A 25765-nucleotide genomic window follows, 5' to 3' on the forward strand; every position below is an offset into this window, starting at 1 on the left:
AAGCAGCAATATAAGTTACTTCACAAACCAACCACACATCCTATAAAACTCAGCTTTCTAATTAGTAACACTGCATTTTGCTGAGTGTAGCATATATATAGGGAATCAAAATAACATTTTATGAATTAAATATGCAAATACATCAGATTCAATGTTCAGTAAAAATACTTTATGTTCTATCTTATGACAGTCATAAACTTCAAGGTGAAACTAGAAAACAAACTTTCTGGTGCATTTTAAAAAGGGACTTTAAAGGAATGCAAAACTAGTCTATTATTTAGACTTTGAATGTGTTTGCCCTCCTTTCGTAACAGCAACCAACAAGATAAAAATGTTATTAAAATAGTTATTGATTATAAATCATTACAGTAAAAAATGCCATGCTGTTATCTATATGAGGTAAGGTCAAAAATCTATTCATAACACAAGCTCACAAGATGTATGAATTTGATACATAAGTATACACCCATGGGGACCCATTTCCCATGAAATACCACATCACTTGTCCATTCCACAGATACGTTTATGAATACAGTTTAACCTGCAGCAAGATGGGAAGCAGCAGATAAAGAGCACAGAAAAAGTTGTTCACTGTAGTAAGAGTTGTCCACTGTTCTCTGCCTGCCTACTTCTAACTGCCAATTAGTAAAAATCATGATAGAAACTTTTGAGATAGGGCAATTGCTCTTGCAAACCAAACAGTCATCAGTAAGTCATTTCACACTGGACCAACAAATACCCAAAAGGTACCTGCTGGCAATCAGTAAACAACCAATGCTGAATTTGAATCAAAATATCTATTTGAATCAAAATATATCCAAAATACAGTATCTTCTTGAATAACTCCTTGATCCATGGTATGTTACATGGATTATTTTAACATAAAAAATAGTATAATTCAAATAAAATGCGTCCTTTTTTGGCAGATTCCTCACAAGCATTATTCTTTGAATTGACAAAAAAATTAGGATGGAATTTGCAAATTAACTCCTACCAACATTCCAGCAGCATCCTACCCAGTTCCTCACCAGCTTACGTACATGGCTCTTTTGACAGCGTGCCACCTTGCCCAGCCTGGCAACATGATTTCTAGGTTGCTGGTTCCCAACAACATGCCTTATGGACTGCTGAGGGCAGATCTCAAACCCCAGAAGCACATGGACCTCGCTCCAGAGGAGCCAACTACCCCATACGGCCCACGGTGGAGCTGCTGGGGCCCTGGATCCTGAGGCAGCCTTCGAGAGGACTGCTTTGGAGCAAGGCAGTTTAAACTGAGCAATGCAAGAACAGCAATTCTATTAAGAGTACTTATATTTTGTTTAAACTAGAATGAAACCAAACTGCAAAATCTCTGAATCTCCTCTGAAATAGAATTACCGATCTTTGCTCAGCTCCGATTATTTTGTTACACACTGGTCAAACAAAACAACAAGAACTCCCAAAGGGCATCAATGCAGTAAGCTATTCAGGAATACTAGAAAGGTAAAAGAAAATTCATATCCTACTAGTCTGCCCTCAGGTACTTTGCTTAGCCACTATAAAATGTTCCCAAATCAATATACTTCTCCCAAACTCATTGTCTTCCATTAAAAGTTACACACATCTATATACTTAACAAATATTGATTTATGAATATTTTTACACATATGCTATAGCCTTCTGATACAGCATTTAGTCATCTGTCTCTTACAATATTCTGTTGAAGAACAGAAACATACTGGCATTAATATACTGCCTATCCTTCCAGTCAAAGCCTACAATTCCTAGTTGCTGTTATCAGTACTATATATATTTTTTATATATATATATCACATACACATACAGATCAAGGCACTTTCTAAAGAAATAATTAAAAAAAACCCCAGAGATCACATCTGCGTATACATTAATTCCTGAATATATCCAGAAATGTTTTACCACCAACAATTTTAGTTTCTTTTTTTCTTCTATCTTATATTTAACATCATACATTCATAAATGTAGTGTTTTGTAACTGCATAACTGAAACAAAAAGTTCTAATGAGCTTCAAAAATTATTTTTGCTCTAGTGTCTCTAGCATTTCATTCTCCAGGGCACAGAGCAGTCTGATGTCAGCCACTTCTCATTTTAACTCTGTATGTGAATAAGTCCACTGAAATAAAATTACCTAACTGCTTAAAATGAGGCGCTTGTTTAAACGCTGGCTGGGTCAGAACCCTAGTGCTCAGCATTCTGGCGGTATAGCCTATGTCAGCTACTCTCCATTTTTTCTGGCTGAATCTTTGTTTTTATGACTTCATGCATACTACTGAATTAAAAAGCAGGTTTGTTTCATATTGGATGCTTCTTAAGTAATTTAAAAAAAAGAAATGTCAATCATTCTTTAATGCAAGATTTGCAGAAGTACTCAGCACCGGCTTCAAAGTCCCACCCACTCCCTGGAACTCACGCTGGCTTCCAGGGCAGCACAGTCTGGCCACCAAAACACACGAATGCTAAAATAGCTATAGAAGCCCATCAGCATGTGACCTACCTGGAAACATAATTATTAAAGTCCAGTATAACTTCACTACTGGTAACTGCATGCACCAGAGACATTCTTTGAAAAAGAAGGGAGGTTTCTAATGAGCAAGATATGCTTAAAAGTAGTATTATTTTAAAATATTTCAAGTAATGATGCATACAATCCCAACAGACTCTTCTTTCTCATTCAGTGTAATCACAAGTCCTTCAAGATCTCCGGTTACAGTCACAGCATCAAACTTCAAGATCAAAAGACAGAGTATCAGTCATTTTTGTCACTGAAAACTGCTGGCTCTCCAACTGCTTACTTCAGTAATCTAGTCTGAGGTACTACGCACTTCTGCAACAGACATCAAGAATTTTCCCTCAGACATCAAAGAACCAAGTACCAGTTTGTTATTTCTAAACATTCATAATTGTAAAATAATGAACCTACTGCTGAAGCTGCAGTTTTGATCTCCATAGAAGGCAAGACTCAAGAACATTTTCTGAAGGAAAAAGTAAATAAGGATATGGAAATAGAGGGAAAATGGGATATCAGGCAACATTGGTTTATGAAAGTTACACTATGCCAGACTACTTTGCAGTTTATTTAATATGGGAACCAATTTTCTAGACAATGTGAGAGATGTGATCAATCCATGAGAGGAACTGTGTATCATACAGACGGGACTGAATGATCTTGAACAATATTCAATATTATATTCAAAAATATAAATTGTGAAGTGACATTGTTGGGACAAAATTTTCAAATACCTGCTGTGTACTGGGACTACATCAGTTGGAAAAGACGGTAATCAAGAACCAGAATAGCAGGCCTGCTAGGAGACTGCCACATGATACAGCTATGAAATGTGTGACTGATTCGAGGATGCATCATGTCAAATATCCCCAGCAGAGAAAAAGCAAGCACTACTGCCATTGTGCAAGGCCTTGCTTTTACCTCAGCAGCAATACTAAGTGCAGTTTGGTCGTTTATGAGCAAACAAAATGAATTTAAAGTGAAACAGAAATAGAAAAGGCCAATAGTATGAGTAGGAGATGATATGTATGTAAGAATGCATGTAACAAAAGCCTATCTCAAAAGTGGAGATTGAAGAAGACTGGCTTTTTTAGTTTAGGTAAATGAAGGCTGACAAGAAGATTGCTGTCTCTTTATACACTGGAAAAGTAAACACTCGGGATGGAAAAAGAACTAAAGGTCAAAACTGGCACAAGAACAAGTGCACATAAGCTTGTCATGAATACATTTAGGCTGGAAATTAGAAGTTTTCTAACCATGACAGAAATCAGGCTCCAGGGCAGCTTTCTAACTGAAAGAGCAGAGACAAAAAAGCTAACTGTTTTTAAGCTGGAGTCTGACAAGTTTCTGAAGAGGATTACATGATACATTTGCCTATGAGAAAAATGGACAATTGAAGAGGTCCCTTCTAGTCTTTGCTCTTACTTCCTTCAAATTAGTCTCGATGTCTTTGCCATGGTGATATTTACTAAACAAAGCCACACAAAATCAACTCAGTGGTTTTTAAGCATTACAAATATTTGAAACCATCAAGCTTTGGAAAGCATGCACTCCATCAGCTGGGGAATGAGTCTCCAGCGTGAACTGACACGCTTACAGAAATGTTCTGGTTTCTCATACATCTTCAAAATGCAGTTCTTAAGAAATCATTGACTAAATTGCTTTAAAAATGATTTTGATTAACCAATCAAACTGTGCAACACCTAATGAGGATCATATATCAAAGTAAAGTCCCAGACTTCAGGTCTTTTGCCATCGGAAAAAGGGTTTATTAGTCTTCAAATAGTATATTCTTCCCATCCAACCCCTTAAATTCAAACACAGGAGAGATTTTGTTCAAACTTTCAAAAAAAAAAAAAAAAAAACACCCAAAAACAAAAAAACCCACCACATTTGGATAAAGACCAGACATAGTCCAAAAGCTTAATGTTTCAGAAAGTAAGGAGCACATGGAAACAAGGCATAATGGAAACTGTTTTGGAACTCTAAGTGCAGGGAATGATATTTAGTAACCACTATAATATTGAATGTGCACTGCCATTAAACTTAATCTTCAATATTTTTATTGCAACCTGACCCACTATGACATCTCTAAAGAAAATTACATTGTACACTACTACTTCAAGAAGTCAAACTTAGCTAGTCATCTGGGCCATAAAATAGCAGATTACTCCATCAGGCTGGCTAAAGCAGCTAGGAATAAAACTAGATTTACCAACCACATTATTTTTATTAGGAAATGTTTCAAAGCAGACATAATCCCAGAAGACTTTAGCCTGATTCCATCCAAAAATACACAACAGAGAGCATCAAAAACATGAACTGCAGTATAAGGCACAATTTGTAAATGTGAGAAAAAATTTACAAGATGTGCTGTAATATATCATCCTATCAAAGCAAAGTAAATTAGTTGAACATAGAAATAGAAAATAATAAAAACTTCTACACAATTCATGTATTAACAGTTTAAACCTTTTTATAAGATCTGACATGTGTTAATGGGAATTGCTCCATCGAATCCCTGCACATCAAGATTTAGTCTGTACTCCATTTGCTTTCTTTGAATTTGCAGGGTAATATAGGTGTACTAAATCACAGCTAGAGAGTAAAATCTCCAGAACTGACAAAAGCAAAAAACAGTATCTTTAACAACAATGTTCTTGAAGAACTCTGACATGTTAGCAGTACATACATTTTATTTTGCATCATCGCCACAGTACAGCTGAAGTGCTGTTTCTTCTGTAATGGTTCTGAATGTGGGGAACTGCTCATAATGCTAATAGAAGAAAAGCAAAGGGTTTACTCAGCAATCTTAACACTTCTCTGTAATTCCTTGTACTGCCAGGTTTTGTAACAGATATTCATGCATACATAATACATAGGTTTTTGTAGATCTGGAGTGAAGGAGAAGTAAGGGATTTGATAACTGAAAAGGCAAGTTTTAAATTTTAAAGACTGCCAAACTAGGTTAGATATATGATGTGTGTTTTATCATCTACCCAAGCATTCATGTCTTTCAGTTTTAGCCTTTTTTCTTAGGCAATATGATCACCTCAGGCAGTTTGATTTAGAGGCTTTAGCTGAAGCTAAAATATATTTATATTAGTCATTTGTTGCTTTTTTTTTCTTTTAATACTTAAATATTACCTGTATTTTACAAAGTTGGTTCTATTATGCTAGCTGTATCAGACTAAGAATATTAATCAGACTGTGATGGTTCACTAATTATGTGCCATATTTAAGTAACTTAAATTTTGTTAGCTGGCATGGCCACAGATATTGTATGCATAATCTAACTCAGTTCTGAGTCATTTCCCTTTTCTTGTCTGATTCTATTCTACACAGGAAACAACAGGGTCATTTGGAAATAACTGCAGTGAAAGATCAAAAAGGAAATCTGATTGAGAACACTGTATAAATGTCTGCACTAGAGAAAAAGTAAAATTCAATAGGTTTATAACCCATTGCCCTAAGTTTTCTCTGGAAAACACATACCATGGCTTCTCTAAAAGGATATCCATTACAACACAAAGTACTACTTTTATTTGTTGTAGCTGCATATATTTAAAGAAACAGGTCTTGTCATTAAACTATTGGACTTCTCTTGAGTAATTAACACTTTCACCACACATGGAGCACAAATTTACTCAGTGAGCTGAAGCAAGTCACATTATTGATTTGCCTCAAAGTCTTCATTGGCAAAAGAAGATAACACTGTAGTTAAGCTCTTAGAACATCATGGTTCTTGTTATTCAGACAAATCTGGCTGTTACAGTTTGGCCATTCCCAAAGAACAGGCTCTTATCATCAGAGCTTAAAAAAAAATAATAATAATTTTTTAAGATGTGAGCAGTACTGAGCTTGGCTGTGGGCTGCGGTATATCCACAGGGCTCGTTTTGTTACAACAGTGATCTTACACCACAGCTTTATCTACTACTTCTAGCAATCAGATTTCCCAGATCCCGTCCAGCCCCCGTCAGTTCCCCGAGCACCCGCACTGCTGAGGACGGGACTCCAGGAATGCTCCCGCCGAAGCCAGACACATCGAACCACCTCTGCCCCTCTCCCTTGTTAGGGTTTGAGCTGTTCACCTATGGCTCTGCAGAGATACAAGGAAATGCTCTCCTTCATGAAAAGGGATTTCTAATTATAATAAAGCTGTAGCCAGAGAACTTGAATTTTATACTGAGTTCACCTCCATCACATTTTAACAAATAAAGTAAATACACATAATACCATACATTTGTATGCACAGCTTCAAAGCTATACATATTGTAACTATAACTTATTGAAGAATATATCACCCTATCAAAATAAAATCTACACAAGAGATAAGCATTGATCTTACTGGGTACCGCAGTATAGCTGCACAAATTAAAGAGTATCTACCTTGGGACTTCAGAATACAAAAAAGACTTATTAAACTGAAGTGGCACATAGCTAGTAACTGGCTTTAAGAGAGTTACGGTTAAAAACTGTCATGAAGGTTTTAGTGATGGTTATAATTTGTAAATTGCACTTGTTCCCTGGATGGATCTTCACCAAACTAATTCACAGACATGCCTTTCCCTCGCTGCCCAGTTGGAGATGGCACACTTAAGGGGACAGAGAGTGGAGAGCAGACATTTTTTCATGTCTGGGAAAGCACAGAGCTGTATACTGATTGATTCCAAGAATTGATTCTTAGCACCCCCAGAAGTGGGTTTTAGGAAAACACAAAGACACTTCTTTCAAGCTAATCTACAACTGGTAAAATACATTACCCAAATTTACGCAAGAAATTACTTAACTGAAGCCTCATTAAAAATAATTTTTACCAATTAGGAAGTGATAACCAACCACTGACCTGATTAGTCAATACAGATATGGCCAAACCAATATACTAAGGTTGAAGCCCTGCTCTACTTATGTAACGACAGCTTTGTCACTGATTCAGCATAGCTGGAATTTTACCCCATCTTACAAATGATAAGAATAATTTCCAAAATACTTGTGTCCACTTCAAGAAAAATATTTCTAGTGTTTAATTCAGCTATTTAGAAGCAACATAGGAAGAAACTATACCATATCCTTTATAGACATAAACTCCCAGTTTCAAGGGTAGAGAATATATTCAAATGTGTTAGTGCTATTTTCCCTGTATACTGATAAACTAAAATGTAAGTGCCATCAAAAAAAATCTACCACTGTGCCTCTCAGAGTAACCAATTGTCTCCTAATATAAATTATAAAAGTAAATCCTTTTTGATGTATTGTAAAATATATCCTCAATAAGCACAGTCTGGCTAAAGGAAGGTTTATTTGATGAACTGAATCTGTCCATTTGATTAAAGATCACATCTTGAGACAATGCCTTTTCTTACCTATTTTTTCCACATACAAGTTATAATACATGGCAAAATTTACAGTCAAGGCAATTCACTGTTATTAACCGAGTGCCTTCAAAATGCTGAACTTTTATTTAGCTTGTTTCTGAACCATCAGTGTCATTACTTGTTGGTGGCTACAATGGAATCAAAACCTGTACGTACATCTACATACATAAATATTAGGACTGTGGTCAGCCTAGGCTTGGTACACAGCCTTTTTGGATTTTGATTGCTGACTTCAAAGTATAATCAGACTCATGCACTGCTAATTCAAATTATATGCACCACCTTAAAAATACATACACAGAGGTACTCTGGATTTAGCACAACTAGCATCTTAGCCAAGGAATGCATTTACACTTCTTTGACATCCAAAATTCATTTTGAATATGAGGATCAAAACATCTAACTTGAATTCTTTAATCTGCTATTTTGTGCTGTTAGTAATGGAGTAATGTTGACATGAAGTTGCTTTGAGCAATATAAAACATATGGCACAGTGCATTCGTTAAATAACTCTGCAATAATGAGTCCCATCTACATAAACGACTTACCTCATCACTTATCACAAGTTCTGCTCTAGGACTATGGAAAAGATAGTCATACAGTTTATAGGGTTGAAATAAGCTGGAAAACAAGAGAAAAATGTACTAGCACAGCAGTAAATCTTTAGAAAAGTGATACTATTAAAAAATCTGTTACACTAAGAGTTACTCTCCAGCAGGGTGACATTCCAAATGTTAAGAAGTGCTTGTTTAACTTCAGCTACAATTTGCAGAATATTTAATTTACAGGATTTACTGTGAGACAGCTATAGAAAAATACCATATTACACTTAAGAATACATGCACTCATTGAAACTGAGTTCTGAGAAGGCTAGAAGTTCTATTCTGAAAAAGGTGATTCCTGAAGCAGTTATCACCAGGATACTTATGGCTTTAATACTGGCAACACTAGACAAGAAAGAAACAAAAGCCAACCCAGCTTTCAGATTCTGGGATGGGCTGCAAGTCTAGTAAGCAAGTTTGATCTTAGAATATGAAAACAAAGGATGGAAGCATTTATTCTCTCAAAACCATGTTTCAGAGCCAGCACATTATTTTCTTAAAGATAAACTTGCCTGGTGCTTATTTTAAAATTACACACAACACGAGGAAAAGAAGAGACTGGCAGGCGGAGGAAAAGAGCTGCTTTTCTTGAAAATGGTGGTGGGAATGAAAAAAAAAGAAATCTCTTCTTGAAGTTAGTTTTTCTTCAGCAAAGGTAGAATACAGTAGATTGACAGAAATTCAGATTGACAGACCACTTAAAATGAGGTTAACACACTTGAGTTTTGTGTATTACAACAAAAATAACTTAAACTTTCTCAACAATCTAAAATAATTATCTTCTTAAAATATAAGTCTTTCTCTTTCACTTTTTTAAAATAATTTTCATTGTTCCCTTTCCTAATGATCAATGATACAGTATATTTTTTAATCAAAGGTTTGGTTTGTCAAAGCCCATCCATTACAATTACTTGTTCGCTTAAAATTAAGATACAGAACTTCTAGCTTCACTCATGTCATTTTGACATATGATTAAAAACACAGCTCTATGATTTCATAGCAAGTTCAGGTTGAGGAACGATTCAAAGAGTTTATCGCACCCACATACCTGTGAAAACTATGGCAATAACTGGAGGGAATATCTGTAACTGACTCCTAAGGACACAGAGCACAGCTGTTTTTTTGTTTTTTGTTTTTTGTTTTTGTTTTTTAAGAACACCGGTACCCCAGATGCTGATGCCTCTTTGCTCAGCCCCTGGAAGGCCACATCTGGAATTCTGTGTCCAGTTTTGGGCCTCTGAGTACAAGAGAAAAAATGACAACACAGAAGGAGCACAGCGCAGGGCCAATATGATGCTTGGAGCTCCACTGTATGTCTCTGCCGCAGGAGACATTAATAGACCTGGGTTTGTTTAGCCAGGAGATAAGAAGGCAAAGGAGGGATCCAGCTGCAGTCATCCACTACCTAAGGAGGTTCAGAGAAGAGGGATCTAGAGGTATATGGGAAAGGCCAAGTTGCAGCAGGGAAAATTTCAACTGAATGCAAGGAAAAAATTCTTTGCCATGGTAGCAATTAGGCACTGGGACAGGCTGCCCAGCAGGGCTGCAGCATCTCTGTCCTTGGCAATACTCAAAACTTGACTGGACAAAGCTGTAAGCAACCTGACCTAACTTTGAAGTTAGCCCTGCTTTGAGTAGGAGGCTGGATTAGATGGCCTCCAGAAGTCCCTTTCCACCTAAACTTTTCCATGGTTTGCTGAATGCAACTACTACACACCATGTATGCAACTATCTAGCTAATACTAAGGCTACTGGTACTTGCTGCTGGATATTAAGTGTTATACTTGCACATTTAAGCCTTCCACTATTTATTTCTGGGCCAGAAGATTAAGAAATTAACAACATCCACTCCAAAGTCGCCTGTCAAAAGCTGGTGCCCTGGTTCCACATCTTTCCGTCTGTAAGGCAACTGCCAGTACAGAGATAGCACATACGTGCTGCTGCTAAAAGGGTCTTCTTGTCCCTCATCAGAGGATCTATGCCAGCATTTTAAAACTATGTTTTTATTTGATTTCTTTTAGAGAAGCTCCTTCTTGTTTCATCAAATATCTCTTGAATAAAGAGTGCCAGGAATAATTCTGGCTACTGCAGAAGTATATATGAATTTCAACTTCTATTTGGGGCATCAAGTATCATGCGTTCCTAGGAAACAAGCAAAGCTCATATACAATGTTCTGGGGTTTTGTTTGGGTTTTTTTTTGTTTTTCCTTTTAGAAGATCAGAGTAAAGTCAACTGAATGATAGGCACAGTACATGTTAGAAAAAATATGCGCCTTTGAGTAAAATGGTTCTCTTTTACAATAAATTAACCTTAATGCAAAGAGGTTGAAAAATTATGACAGAAACACTCCTGGTCAAAAACATTTAAACAGTAGAAGGGGTGAAGGAAGAGCAAGCAGAACCTCTCAGGGCTAACTAAAACTGTTTTGCAAACATTTGTTAACTATGAAATAATTAAATGTGCTTTTTAGATGAGGTTCTACAGAAATATACTGTAAAAACTGTGCTCATAGCTGCGTTTGTATTATACATGGGTTTATGATATGCTAGCCGCAGGACCCCGTGCGACCTGCTCTTTGACACGCAGCCCTCCCCGTGCTGCTGCAGAGAGCCAGGCCCCGCAGAGGCCCACCTGGCTGGCTGCCCCGCGGCTCCGCGCCCAGGCCCCGGCCTCGTGCCCCAGCGCAGCCCACGGGGGCACTCCACCAGCTTGCTGCATCTGCCGCAGCAGCGGCCGCGGGACGCGGTGGGCTTGAACGCGGCCAAAATACAGTCCTGGCTGGGGGATGTAACGGGGAAGCCAGCTGTGCGAGTCTTACGTCCAGTATGCACAATTTCAGGCCACTGACCTTCCTTGAACCCCCATCGTTTTCTACAAGGTGTCACAGGCCACTGCCATGGCACCAAAAAGATTTCAAGAAATACTGCAGGCCACAGAGAATTTCCTCTAATTGAAGCAGTGCTACAGGGCCAGCTAAGGTACAGCAGTGGTCCTTCCAGCCCTTGAAAGCAGCTCACCATTAGAAGGCTACAAAGGTGGCACTGCCTGCCTCTCTTACGTGACAGTAATACTTTTTCCAAGACATTTAGTCAAATGCATCTGTAAAACTTTCAAATACATTTTTGCCTGAATGGGCACAGACGTTTTTGCACATATGTACAGATGCATTTCCTAATTTTGTGAGAAGTATTATGGCAGCCTCATTGAACATTTGGCTCTTTAAGTGCCGTATAAAAGTTTTACTCTACAGTTACATTTAATTCGGTCATTCAATTATCATTTGTTAAAAAACAAATTTGATTACCAACTTGCCTAAGAAATTTGGCTACCACAAATAACAAGTTCCCTTTCCCCAAACCCAGTTACATAGGCAATTAAAGTTAAAATATTTGCCATTTCATTTGCTGTGCATTTTTATAATGGTGCTTCACCAAAGAATTCCTTCCATAGTTCCTATCTCTCCACTGAAACATGTTTACATAGACTTCAGGATTTATCTGGAAATGTCTCAGACCGATTTATGAAAACACACATGTCCCTGCACATACATGCCAATTTTCCAGTAATACTGTAACAGGGTTTATTTGAAAAGACAAAAAATATTTTATTATCACAGACATACAAGAAATAATATATATGTTTCAAACTGTATTGATAGAACTTAACATTTTGAACTTAATTCTTTTATTTATTCCCGTGCCTTGGAGAGGAGTCAGACTGACAGCACCAGAAAATCTGTCCTTCCCCTTAGAGCCTCAAAATACATTCTTTATGGACTATATTAGATGCACAGATAATTTTATAATATTCCCACAAATACAAATCATTACTTTTGGCAGTTCAGAATATATTTTTTTTAACAGAACTCTGTTTAACCTGGCACCCTTAATCCTATATTAAGGAAAGAATTCCTCCATTTAATGCTTCTTAAATCAAATCCCATAAATTACACAACCTCAGTATTTAGCTTGAAACAAAAGCATAGTTTTCTTTCTTCTATCAGGTGTTATACAATGTGCTTTTTTGTTTCCTTGTTTGTTTGCATCTGTTTGGAACAATTAAGAGATTCTGTGCCAATATTTTTAGCAATTACACAAAAAGAATTTTATTTATGCAAGTAAGATTTTTAAGAATTGGGCATCTTATGATGTCATATGAGAATCTGAAGGTGATTAACACTGACATATTTCCTTAGCTCCACTGCTTCCTGAGAGAAAATGTCAAGGGATATGTTGATGTGTGTTTGCCCAAGGAGACAAGTTAAAAAGATGATAACTGTCACCTTTCACCAAACCTGAAGGCGTTATTACAGTTGCTGCACAGTTTGTGCCAACATGGCTAAGCGTTTGTCCCCACTTCCATTATAAATCCCATGGGTTTATCACTCACCTGTAAAAATGTGATCTGAGCTAAAGAATGTCATACTATCTTGAATAGGAAAAAAAAAAAGCTATAGGTCTATCATTTAAAATAAAAAAAAGTGAAGAACAAGAAAAAATGTTAAAGTAATGCATTAATTTGTATTGTAATAAAATTAACTCACCTATTTCTGAGTTCATAAAGTTCAAAATAGACCCAAATAAAAAGCATGCCAACTCAGTTCTTTTTTAGAAAAAAAAGATATTCAAATGACTGAAATAATGGGTTGTATAAACTGGATATATATGATAAACTCCAATGTATATTTAAATATTCATGAACTTGTAACAACATGTACTTGTTACAAGTTGAGCAGAATCTGAACATAAAATCACACATCTGTTGGCTAGAATAATACCCACTGATAAAGTCTTGTGGCTGATTGTATTCTCATTGAGTTAATACTTCAGTGGTAGTAGGACAGAGCACCTCATCTCTTTGACTAAATCCTTGTGACTGTGAAGGACTTAGTTCATGGACAAGATCTCTAATGATAGCTAATTTACACAAGAACCATAGAGGTCCTATTTGGAAAGAACATTTATTCCATATACATATATAAAAGGCACAGATGGGAAAGGAGACGTTAAAGTTGAGTGAGACATCTTAATGCCAAGCTTCATTTACGTTTAGGGCTGGTACTTGGCAGGACATTGGTTTGTCTTGACTACAGAAATCTGAGATTTAAAGAGATGTTCTCATTTCATATCAGGAAGAACCTGAAGTTCATTATATTTTCCACTAAAAAGATACCAAAGAAAAAGAGAGAGAGCAGGGAAAACCGAGACACAAACTTTATAGCCCAGGGAAATCATCTGGGATGGATTTAAACACTCAGTCTGAAACCGTGAGTGCCCTAAACCAGGAGGCAATTAGCCATTGTAATATTTCTGTCTGTCTTCAAGAGGAAACACTTTTCTGCATCCAAAAAGACATTCTCAAATACTTTTTGATGTGTTAAACTTTTCCTAGCAAAACTTTTCCTAGCAAAAGAACAGTCAGAAAATTCCCAACAATTCTACATATGGATTAATCATGACATCATGATCTTCCTCATTTTTATGCCTGTCTGCCACAAACTCTCTCTCTCTAGCACTACCATTCAGGTCAGGAAATGGGCTGAATGGGTATATGCCTAGCACAGTACATAAGCATACATTAGAACACTATCTTTTCCATTTCCCATCTCTTCTTGCCCCCAGCATACATGAGTGATACAACAGCTTGAGAAGCGTTCTGTCCACCGTGTACTGGAAACAGTGGTATATGGGTATAGCCGCTGTTATGACTATGACATGTCAGTGGAGAAAAGTCTGTATACTTCCCTGTATAGTCAAGACTTTATACAGAGAAACATGACAGGCTACTATCCAACTCTCATTTTTTCCTAAGATAATTAATTTAATTACTGCTGTTTGCATCTCTTCTTGTGTCTCTCTAAAAACTGAGACCTGTCAGGAGACTTCTTCATGTAGATGCTAAATTTTTGCTGACTTTGAAATGCAATCATTTTTATGACTCATACTGATTTGCCGTAGCCATAATTCTGTAAAGTAGCTAATCTTACACCAGCTAAGAAATCCACTACAGCTGGCAAGACTATGAAAATACTTATAGACACTACCTAAGCTTTTGTTCAATTAGAATCTATAAGTAGCACATTTTAAAAGCAAATCAAGAGCATTCTCTATACACTACCCTCCCCCTTTCCCTTAAATCATCCAGGAAAAACAAAACAAAAACAAAATACAAACCAGAAAGAATCTTTTCAGCATAATCTTACATTGAGTTAAACTTCCAGTCTAAATTTTGAATTTCCTCAGCTTTGACGTCTGAAGCCAGATCTTTACTGCTACTAGGGTATTTTTCCTTTTTAAAGTTTGGCGTGTCGAGTATGTTGGGACCGCATGAACATATCCAACTAAATAATTTTAACTTACTTTATCAGCAGACTTCCTACAATGTTAAATTATTAGAATAAGAAATAATTGATCCTGGGGAAATACCTGATAGTCAAGTAATCAATGATTGCTTTGGCTTGCTCAACACTGAAGAAATCCAAGTCACCACTTCCTTCTGGATGAGTTCCTCCTATTCCAGCCATTTTTTTTCCAAGTTCTTTTATGTTATCGCCTAATGTCATATGTTTGTCTGCAAAGTAATCCAGAAGAACAAAAACTAAGCATAAGCCTGACAGATTTTGTTTAGCACACTGTAGTTATAAGACTTCCTGAAGTTTAAGAAGTTACGTTATGAGTCATGCAGAAACTTAAAAACAGCAGCCAAACATTTTTGCCTTTTGCCATTATTCTTATCAATAAAATGTGTGTTAATGTTCCATCACAAAGTCACTGATTGAGTCTCGTAATATAAGGATCACAATGACAGATGTGTATGATGCTACAGGTTGATCCTTTACTTATCCAGAGATAACCATAGGCAGAATAGCAGGTAAATCTGAGGTATATAGTATGATTACCTTTAAAATAAATCGACTGTTGTTTATGAATTGTAAAAGAATATCCTTCTGACCCAGTCCCTTGCAACATAAACCAGTAATACAGGAACAAATATATGGGTAACCAGTATATTTTTAAAAGCGCTTATGGTCATAATTAATTAAACTGAATTATGCTTAATATTCTGCATGCATCATCAAACAGTGGGAGATTTTTGCAAGCCTGAAGTAGCTAATTACTTTATATTTCCACTCTGGAAATCAAAGCCAAATGCCAAACCAGCTTGGAACTAAAATTTAAATTGTTTTCATAAACTGGCTTGACAAAGAGGAAAATATCATAGCATTTGTTGAACCTTCTGTTTAAAACAAGAGGCTTCATCTTTCTGATTTGTATTCAGCGTGCGCTATCACTAGGGCTATGATGAAATTAGAGGGAAAAAAAAGTTAAAAACACTATTTACTTGTTCTTTTTAAATCTCAAAAAACTAGAGTAGAAAACGGGGAAATATCTACCAGTGGTGAAATAGATTTATTTTTTTATTGCTTTAATTCTCTACTGATCTGCTCCTTGGTTCTTTGTACAGAAAACAAATTAAAAAACTTGCAAGATTCTGATCTTTATAGTTTTGCCCTTTAGTGGTAGGGCAATCAAAACCCTGAAAATTTCACCTTTGTTTTCAATAACAGAAGCAACACAATATAAATAACTAAAATGGAAGAAGCAAGAAAGAAATACAGAGAATGTGGAGGAAATAGAAAAGGAAACCACAGGAAATGAGAAAGAGTAACAGAACCAGAAATACCGCAGTTAGTGGAGAACTAAAGCCAGAGAACAAGATCATGAGTAGCCACAAGACCCAGTCCCAGTTCCTTTCTCCAGCTAGTCCGAATTTTCTCTTTCCTATGCCCCCCTGATTTTCAGTCCCGATTATGTCTCCCAGGAAGTCTGTCATAGCACTTCTGTGAGGTAGGACAGGAGCACATTATCTTCAGTGTATAGAAGGTAAACCAAATCACAGAAATCATTCTGGCTCCTTAGCTATCATCCCATCCCATCATCAGTTATCCTTATCCTGTTCCATTTTCTTCCCAAGAAATCCTTGTCTAGGCAGCAAAGATTCTTTGGCTCTCCATCTGTTTCTCTTCACCCAATCAACCACAGCATCTAACTTCCTAAATCTCAATTTTCCTTTACCAGTCTCAAATGAGCTTCCATCTCCCTCCTTGTCTAAAATCATTCTTCCTGTTCCATACTGTTATTGCTATTATGTTCAAATCAGCCTTCTTTTCCAGGTTGCTTGGGTCCAGTGAAGGGAAGGGAAAAGAAATGGTCATTAAAATTATAGAAGATACTAGCTTTTTGCTGTTACTTGCAATGTTTGGTCTTGCAGCTTGCACCAGCTGAGAACAGTAATTACAAGGAAATTCATCTCAGCCCTGGGCTACAGCATACCTTATAAGATGGATTATTTGGGAAATTTAGCTGTGAAAAAATCTAAGTAGTCTCTAGTAAGCATTTACAAACATTTATTTCCCCAAAAGCCACGTATCCTAGCCAAATCTGAATGGATTTTTGCAGGACAGCAAAAAGTAAATTCACAATCCTTGCTTAACTTCAAAGCATAGGGGTATTAGAACTGTTTAAAAAACATGCCAGGATCATTTCACATGCACAAAATAATAACTTTTTTTTCCAATGCTTCTGGCTGGAAGCCCATTTAACTGTTTTAGTTTAAACTTCTATGTAAAAATTAAGCTGAGGCAGACCCTGCCATGGAAAATTTCAGCTTAAAGAGTTAAAGTTTGGCAAAGCTTTATACATCTAAGATCATATTCCTGAAAAATGTCAGTCAGCTTTAATAATCAGTTGTGCTACCATCCTGTCTGGTACACAAGCATTACACGCAGTCTAATAAAACTGGTTTCGGACATGTTTCCATTCTCCTCCATTGTTGCACTAACGCAGTTAGCATATGCTAAGATACTTTCTCACTGGAGACAGGAAGGACAACTGGAATTCCAATGATCATAAAGCACGTACATGTTCTGTCAAAATTCCAAGTCAAAAAGCCCTTGAATTAAATCACAATGAAAGAATATAACCTCTATTATGAGTTTGATTTTAAATATTCATCTTTCCCTTTGAATGGAACCACTGAGTCCTCTCACTCTTCCTCTGGGATGGACTTTTCTCGACATACTCACCTTCAAAGTGAATGTTAAGTAAGCATTGTGATCTCTGAAAAGGGCTTTTGAGAGGATGCTGCTACAATTTTTATGGCTATTTTGTTCCCACTAGACCAAAGATATATACTTTGCAGCAAATTTCTTCAGAGCCACAGGAGCTACAGTCCTTTTATTGTTGTTTTTCATCTTTGGCAGTGATGCCAGTTTACCTCCTTCACCAGTCTTTAGTTAACCTATATATTTTGTGCCAGAAGTGCAGTATTTGGCATATAGAAAGCTGCCTAACAGTTCACCTCCAAGAATAAAATAAATGTAATTCACCCGCTGTAATGCTACAGGAGGTACTGAATATCTCAAACAGCACAGAAATGTGCCCAAGGCTAGAGTGAGTCAGTCACTGAGAGCGCTGGAATTGGAATTTAAGAGTTCCCTGCTCTCACTCTACTGTAATTATTATTTATTTTACCGTAGCTATGATAAGGTCTATTCAGAGCCTGGCCCTCTTGCATCATGTACTGTACAAAGAGCACGGAAAATTCTGCTAAACAGACTACATTCCCTCCCCTCTAACCAAAGTTCAATGTCCGTCAAGAAGAATTATTATCAGGTACAAGTTACAGCGTGCCAACATTCAAGAGGAAAAATAAATAATTTTTACAATTACTTGTAATTAAAAATCACTCCATTAAAATGACTGGAAGACATTCTTGCCTTCCACTTCAGATATTTTTATTTTATAATTTTTAATTATACTTACCACTGAGGTTCTCCAACAGGAAATTTAACAGACCCATGAATCCTGTGAGCTGTATAAGACTGAAGTTCATTTCTTTAGCCCACCAAAATCCCGAGGTATAATAATCTAGCAAAATAGCTTCCTTCAACGATGTTTTTAATTGTTTAAAATTCAGGAATTCTTCCAGCTTTCTAACAAGAAATAGCAGATAGTAAAATACTGAAATTAAAAAACAACTATAGATTCCAAAGATTAACTTAGCCTGCTTGCAATTCTTTATATATTCCTGGAACTTGGCTATGTCATTTTCTAGATACAAGAGTTTATGATTGCCAACTGGAAAAAATAAAAAAAATCTACAGCTTTCCAACAGGTGCTATTTAAATTTTAAAATATGATCAATGAATTAATCAAAATGAGAGATTAAAAAAAAAATCAAAGTGAAATACACTGAAAAAACAAGAGAAAAATCAGTATTTTTTCAGGGAGGGGGTTGTAAAATGAAATGTGATAATTAGTCCCACTTTCTACTACCACTCTCTCTTATTGATACATGTTTACAATATTAAAAAGTGAGCTTGCTTCTGTTTAACATTTTTCATGTACCCTCTGAAGAAAAATTATATTTGAAAATTCAGGCAAATACTACAAAATTACTGGAACACCTAAATTATTTAGATGTTTAAATTCCACTTTCATAATGGCTTAGACTTTTAGGAAAGAGTTTCATCCTATTTTATTGGCACACTCCGGAACTTTTTTCACTAAATTTAAAAAGCAAAGATAAGAGAAAAATACATTCCCCTTAGGGAGACCATGCTGTTGCCAACATATTTACCTCTCCTCTATCCAAACATAGAAATAATAATGTCTTTTATTATTGTATGAACTTTTTTACATAAAGAGATTATAGGGGATTGGGTCCAGGACTTCAGCTTGCAGTATGACTTCAGCAGTGTCTCAGGTAGTTAAATTTTGCATTAAAGCAGTCCCTGGCTTCTTAATTATATCTGATGATACAGGTGCCAGTTGTGGTTACAGTGTGTCCTCCCCTATAAAACAGCTAAACCATTTTTTATTTTCTGCTTCTTATTCCTTCCTAACAAAAAGCACTAAGCTCAGACCTACTGATAGCCAACTGTTAGTTTTTTTAGGATTTTCACCAAACCAACAGAAATATATTGTCAAATAAGATGAAAGGTTTTTTTTAAATTAAAGGCTCAATAGCTAACAAAGTAAAAAGCATAATCCAATCAGTTTTGTTTAAAACATGTATTCCTTTGTTCTGACAAATTTGTACAGCTGCACAATGCAAGATACTTAACTATGTACTGAAATAGAGGTGGAATGTGGCCAATTGAACTTGCCACAGTTTGAAATAGTCCATATCCTCTATTTCTGAAGCTTCTGCCAACTCTGTGTTTTCATAATCAGAACTTCTAAAGGATTTAGATTTTTCTGGTGCTGCCAACAATGCCAGTACTCATCTTTTCAATATTCTGTAAGGCATTCTACTGACAACTGTATGTATAAATGATTGAGAAATGATGGGTGATTCAGATTTCTTTGATTGTTACTTTGATTGCTATTTCCTCTGTCATGAAAGGTGCTCAAGTGCTACGGAGATGAACAGCAGTATAAAACTCCAAGACATATGGGAACACAGGACATTAAAATTCTCTTACTGAATCAGATCATCTATTCTGGTTTTCTATCCATATCTGCAGCCTTCAAACTGCTCTTGTGTATAAAAATGATGCGCTGTGGTGAACTAACGAAATTTCATGGATCTAAAATGCTTATAGTGCATAAAATACCCTGCAAACATTCTCTTTTCAGTTGGATGTAGTATATACTTTAAGATCCATTTGTGCAGTGTTTGTGTGTATGTACAAAAACACACACATATATATAAATACCTATTTGATCAATTGAGACTAAGAAAAAAACTATGATCCTTCAGTGTTTTCCTTTTTAATACTGATGAGGAAGTTTAACAGGAAATCATATCATTAAACAAATTTTAGACTCCAGCGAGTTCTACTCTGTTAAAGTGGGAGACCTATCATGGAAGAGAAAAGATTAAGTGAAAAAAATTCTTTCACCTTTTTATTATTTGATGTGGAGAAACTCCCTTTCTAGTTTTCTTAAAAACCCCATCAGGTAAAGAACTTTTTCTCAAAATAAAAAACAAAGAAGAGGAACAGAATATTTTTCAGGAATAATATTATAATTTTTCTTAAACATTTCATTTATTCTGAAGGACAGTGTGTTTGTTCTGGGTATTTTCCCCAAAAGTAGTTAAGAGTACCAGAATTTGCTAGCGGACACAAGTGCTCCTAAATTATTTCAGCACTTCTGAAAATCCCATTCTTAAAATGTAAGTCTGGAGTTTTCATATTTAAATGTCTCAGGCTGTATTCCTGGCCTCCTAAATTTAGCTATTACTACTATTACTTGCAATAACAAGAAGTGTTGCTAAAGGAACGACAACACGGGCTTACCTCACAAATCTTTGGCTGCCTCCTTTTTTCCCCAGTGCACTATAATGGCTACCTACTAATACTTTCTTAAAGGTCTCTGAAATTTTAAAACCTTTCTGATTTTTTCAGTCTCACGTTACAGTACAGATTTATACAAATACTAAATGTTTTAGCAAGATCCTGAGATAAATGCATTTCTTCAAGAAATCCTATCTTTCACAAAATTTATTAAATCGTGAGTGATTCAACTGACAATCAATTAAGGACCGACATCACAACAGAAATCTAAAAATGCTCTACAATTTTTATTTCAATATTATTTCTCATTAGTTCTAATCAATTTTAGTTTTAGCACTGCTATCATTGTCACTTACTTTTGAACTCCTTCTATATTTTCTTCTGACAAAGCACTAACTTGGGAAAGAGAAAGAAATGTCCATGGAATAATCTTTCCATCTGTGGTGTCCTGATCTTGCTCTTCTTCCTACACACATACATACATGAACACAATTGTAAAAGGTTTATTTTATTATACCAGTAACCTGTCTAAATAACATTTTGATTCCCAGGGTGTACAGAAGGAATTAATTCAACAAATACAAAAATTGAATGCACCTATGATTAAATGTCAGCAACACAATACCCTAACACATTTTTGCCTAGAGAAAAGCAAGGGAGATGCATGGAAAACAGTATTTTTCTCTTAAATTCATGCGGGAATATAGTGACATATTATGTGCAGCACGAGATTAAATACATTTGTAAATAAAAAGAATAAAAATATACAGGTGCAGAAAATCCATGAATCTAGATTTGACCGACATGATGCCAAACTGCAAAGTAACTAAATTTTAAAATCAATTTCTGCTTAAGATATTATGAGTACACATACACAATACCATACTATTTGCTTTCCACCATGGACTTCTTGATCACATTTTAGAAACTTGATGTTTACACTTACTTTTTTTCCCTAAACAAAGAAAGCCCAAGATGTTTGCCACAATACAATGATATACAGACAAGAACGTGACACGACTTTTTCAGGGAAGGTCTATGTATTTGTAATACAGAAGGCAGTTCCTTATAGGAAATACCAGAATGTATGTGTAACCAGGGATAATAAAAGCAACATGAACAGGTAATGCAATTGTCTTACTAAATAAAATGTGATAAAGTGTTCTTATTTTTTGTGTGTGTCTCAGACCAAACACATGTAGTGAAACATTTGATCATGGACTCCAGCAAGGTATCTATGAAAGAAACAAAACAGTAGATGAATAACTGTTTTACAGAGTTTTTAATAATTTTTTATAGACTTTTATAGAATACTTAGGCAATGAAGAAAGATGTCAAAGCACATTATAAAATCATCATCTGTAAAGATACTCAGCGTTACACTTCACAACTACCAAATAATCTCTATGCTGTTAAAATGATGTGCTGCTAATAATGGTTATTAATAGTTAGTTCAGATGAATCGATTATGTTCAAGGTGCAATTCCAAGGAAAGTCACATCATGTATAGCATCATTTTAGCAATGCTTGAGTCTTCCTGCAAGTTTCAAGGTATTATATAATAAGAGAAACAACTCAAAAGCGTTACAAAGTTTTAAAAAAGAACTGATTTCACCAAATCCTTGTACCCAAGTTGGGACTTTACAGTCCAAATGGGTGGACTACTAGATGAATGAAAAACTGGGTCATCAGACTCAAAGGATAGATCCCCTGACATACTCCTGAGGTTAGCAGTTAATGGTTTGTACTCTGCTTGGAGGCTGGTTACAAGGGAAGTTCCTCAGGGGTTTATCAGGGGATCTAGCCTGTTTAATTCCTTTATCCTGGACCTGGAGGAGATGGAACATGCCTTTGTCAAGTTTGAGGACGATACCAAAGTGAAGGGTGCAGTGAATATCCTCAAGGGCACGACTGCCATGCAGAGGTACCCAGACAGGCTGCAGGAATGGGATGACAGGAACCTCATGAAATTCAACAATTCCCTGAGGGTCCTGGTGGCGAGTACGCTAAATGTGAGCCAGCAGCATGCCCTGGCAGCAGTAGAGGCTAACAGTGTCCTGAATCGTGTCAACGGGAGCACAGCCAGTAGATCTAGGGAAGAGACTATCCCCCTTTACTCAGCATTTGTTAGATCATGTGTAGACATACTGTGTCCACTTACATACACCCCCAGTACAGGAAAGATGTAGATAAACTTGAGCAGGTTCAGTGGAAGGCTACCAAGACAGTCAGGAAGCTACAGAACATGATCCAGGAGAGGCTAAGAGAAGGGCCTGGAGAGCCATCTCCAGGCTGGGCCTGTTTAAGCTGGAGAAAAGCTGGCTCTGGGGAACCTAACAGCAGCCTTTCTGTCCTAAAGCGCAATTTGCCGAGAAGACACAGGTAGACTCTTTACAGAGGTGCATGGCAGGAAAACAAGAGACAGTGGTCATACACTGAAACAAGGGAGGTTCTGATTGCAGACAGGGAAAAATATTTCACTATGAGGATAATTAGGCATTGGAACAGGTTACCCAGAAAGGTGGAAGAATCTCCATCCCTGAAGATTTTCAAGACTCAGCTGGACAAAGCCTGGAGCAGCCTGCTCTGAAATCAGTGTTGGCTAAGCTTTGAGCAGGCAGCTGGACTAGATGACCTCCCAAAGATCCCTGCCAGCAATTAGTCTGACTCTAACAGGCCTGAGATGCTTCTGTACTAGGACACAAAAATGCCTGGGTAAAACCTGAACACTGAAACCTGTACTCATAGCAGGTACATTTCTGCATCTGTGTGTCAAGAAAAAGGATTCCATGGCCAAGGAGGTATAGCAAGATGAAGCATGCAGAATAAGGTTTTTAGCTCAGCTACAGAGAGAAGTGGAAGATTTCCTTATGTGAGCTGAGTTTTGAGACTGAATACTACTGTTCTGGACTGATAATCCATACTAACTCTAGTATTGGCCAAGGAGACAGCAGAGCCCCCAAATAAAGCTACATGGCTCCCCCTGCTGCTGCCGAACTGCCAGAAGATCCCCTTAAACTTCTCGGGGCCGGCTGAGTTATACCACTGGAGACCGATGAAACAGGACTGACAGTAACAAAGAACATTGGACTTCGTGGACAGACTAGTTTTTTCTTTACTAACCACTGGAGCACTTTCACGTGTACTTTAATACGAAAAATTATTGTCCCCAACTATAAAGAAGTCAGTCCCAGACACAATGTCTCATCAGAACAAAAGGAATGAAGTAAATGAAGGCTTCCTTCAGACTTAGTAGCATGACATTAGTTTTTAATAGCAGTAATTCATGCAGCATGAAAAGAAATACTCCTACAACACTAATATTGATATAATTGAAACTGCATGCCCCGGTTAGAAAAATAAACAAGTAGCTCAATGTACTGAAATTATGCAATTATTGAAAGACAGTTTTGATTAATTAGTAAAAATATTAATGCTTTCCTGAAGTGACCAGTGGTGTTACAAATTCACTGAACAAAGGATTCCTTAGAAGCAGTGAAAGTCAAAATTAAAAGAATAACTGTTATTGATGTTTCAGAAACAGAGTTAATAGCAATTATTTCTCTCAGAATGTCCAATATACAGGCTATTTTACGATGTCTTTTTACACCATTATATAAATAGTATCTTACTTCTCAGACAGTCAACATCTTACTGACCCTAGTTTGTAAGGCAATACATTAACATTATACGGGGATCATCCCAAATGGACTTCATCAGCATAGCATGAGGAAGTTAGCAATGTATCAGAAAGAAAAGCATAAAAAAGTTTAAGGCATAATGTTTTCGTTCTTATCAAGCTTTCTTCCAGCCTTTCTTCTGTGCTTACAAGCCAGTTGTAAGTGCAGAAGAGGCAAAGGGCCTGGAAGGCTGAGCAAGAATGAAGTCCGTCCCTTAAGCACGCTCCTAACCACCAGTAACTGCACTCCTCCGCCAGTCCAGATCACAGCGGTAGTCCTATAAAGTACAGGTGCATGAAAAACCTTTTTTTTCCCCCCACTTACTATGTCTTTTGCTCTAAAGAACAGGTTACTAGGCAAAAAGTTGAAAAGTCTAGAAAGCTACTTTTTACCCGAACTCCCAAGAATCTATACAAACTAATTCCTCACTGTTTCTTCAAATGTATCAGGCAAAGTTTATCATGCAAGAAAAAGCTTCTCAAAGAAGGTATTTTCTCTTGCCTTCAGCATGCACCTGGCTAACTATTGTCTGAAGCTTCCTAACCTACGTGATATCGACTCAACAAGCTGGCACTAAGGCTCACCTTGTTCTCCGAATTACAAATAGCAACAAGGACTTCCTGAAAAATTTGCTAAAGTCTTAATATAACAATGCAGTTGTATGATACCAATATATTAAACTATATAAGATTATAAGAACTTATCTTAAATAACTCCAGGTACTTTTCACACAGTCACCTATAATTTCCTTCAACACATTTAAAGATCCTTTGGCATTGGAAACATGTTCTTTAACAAAAACTTAGGCTTTCAGTTTAAACTTAAAAGATACTGGAGCTATTGTTAACTAAATATTGCAGATTTGGCTCTGTAATTTGAAAACTGCATCTCAAAATCCAAGAGTTTACATGACAAGGTGAAAGCTTATATCTGTAACTATATTCACAGCAGCGACACAACACCCCAATATACTGCTAGTGTTCATAATAAGGTCGGATTTGTGGCATCACTGCCCACGGTAAGCGCAAATAATAAGAAATATGGTTCCAAATGACTGATGAGTAATTACGGGAGAGCAAATACATTATCTAGAACATTAATTTTTAAAACTATGTTTTTTAATTTAAATAAGTAGTGTACATCCACAAATCATTTGAAAGATTCCATATTGGTGCAAAGTTTCTGTTCAGGCAGGAAAAAAGAAACAGAATGCTTGTAACTATTTTGATGAAATAGTTTTGTCTTTTGATTGCTGTCTTTAACCATTAGAAAAATTC

The 25765-nt window shown here is 36.5% G+C and overlaps 1 protein-coding gene across 3 annotated transcripts in view; it reads right to left on the reverse strand.

The window, feature by feature from the left end:
* Positions 1–25765, reverse strand: part of CABCOCO1 (ciliary associated calcium binding coiled-coil 1) — a 96193-nt gene that overhangs the window by 66677 nt on the left and 3751 nt on the right. For all 3 annotated transcript variants that reach the window (XM_064513709.1, XM_064513707.1, XM_064513708.1), the window contains exons 2-5: positions 21165–21274; positions 18329–18498; positions 14930–15074; positions 8450–8522 (exon numbers count right to left, since the gene is read on the reverse strand). In XM_064513709.1, the coding sequence (XP_064369779.1) occupies positions 8450–8522; positions 14930–15074; positions 18329–18498; positions 21165–21274 (498 nt within the window). The remainder of the gene's footprint in view (positions 1–8449; positions 8523–14929; positions 15075–18328; positions 18499–21164; positions 21275–25765) is intronic.

Source organism: Dromaius novaehollandiae, chromosome 6, assembly GCF_036370855.1.
Source record: "Dromaius novaehollandiae isolate bDroNov1 chromosome 6, bDroNov1.hap1, whole genome shotgun sequence".
Classification (NCBI taxonomy): domain Eukaryota; kingdom Metazoa; phylum Chordata; class Aves; order Casuariiformes; family Dromaiidae; genus Dromaius; species Dromaius novaehollandiae.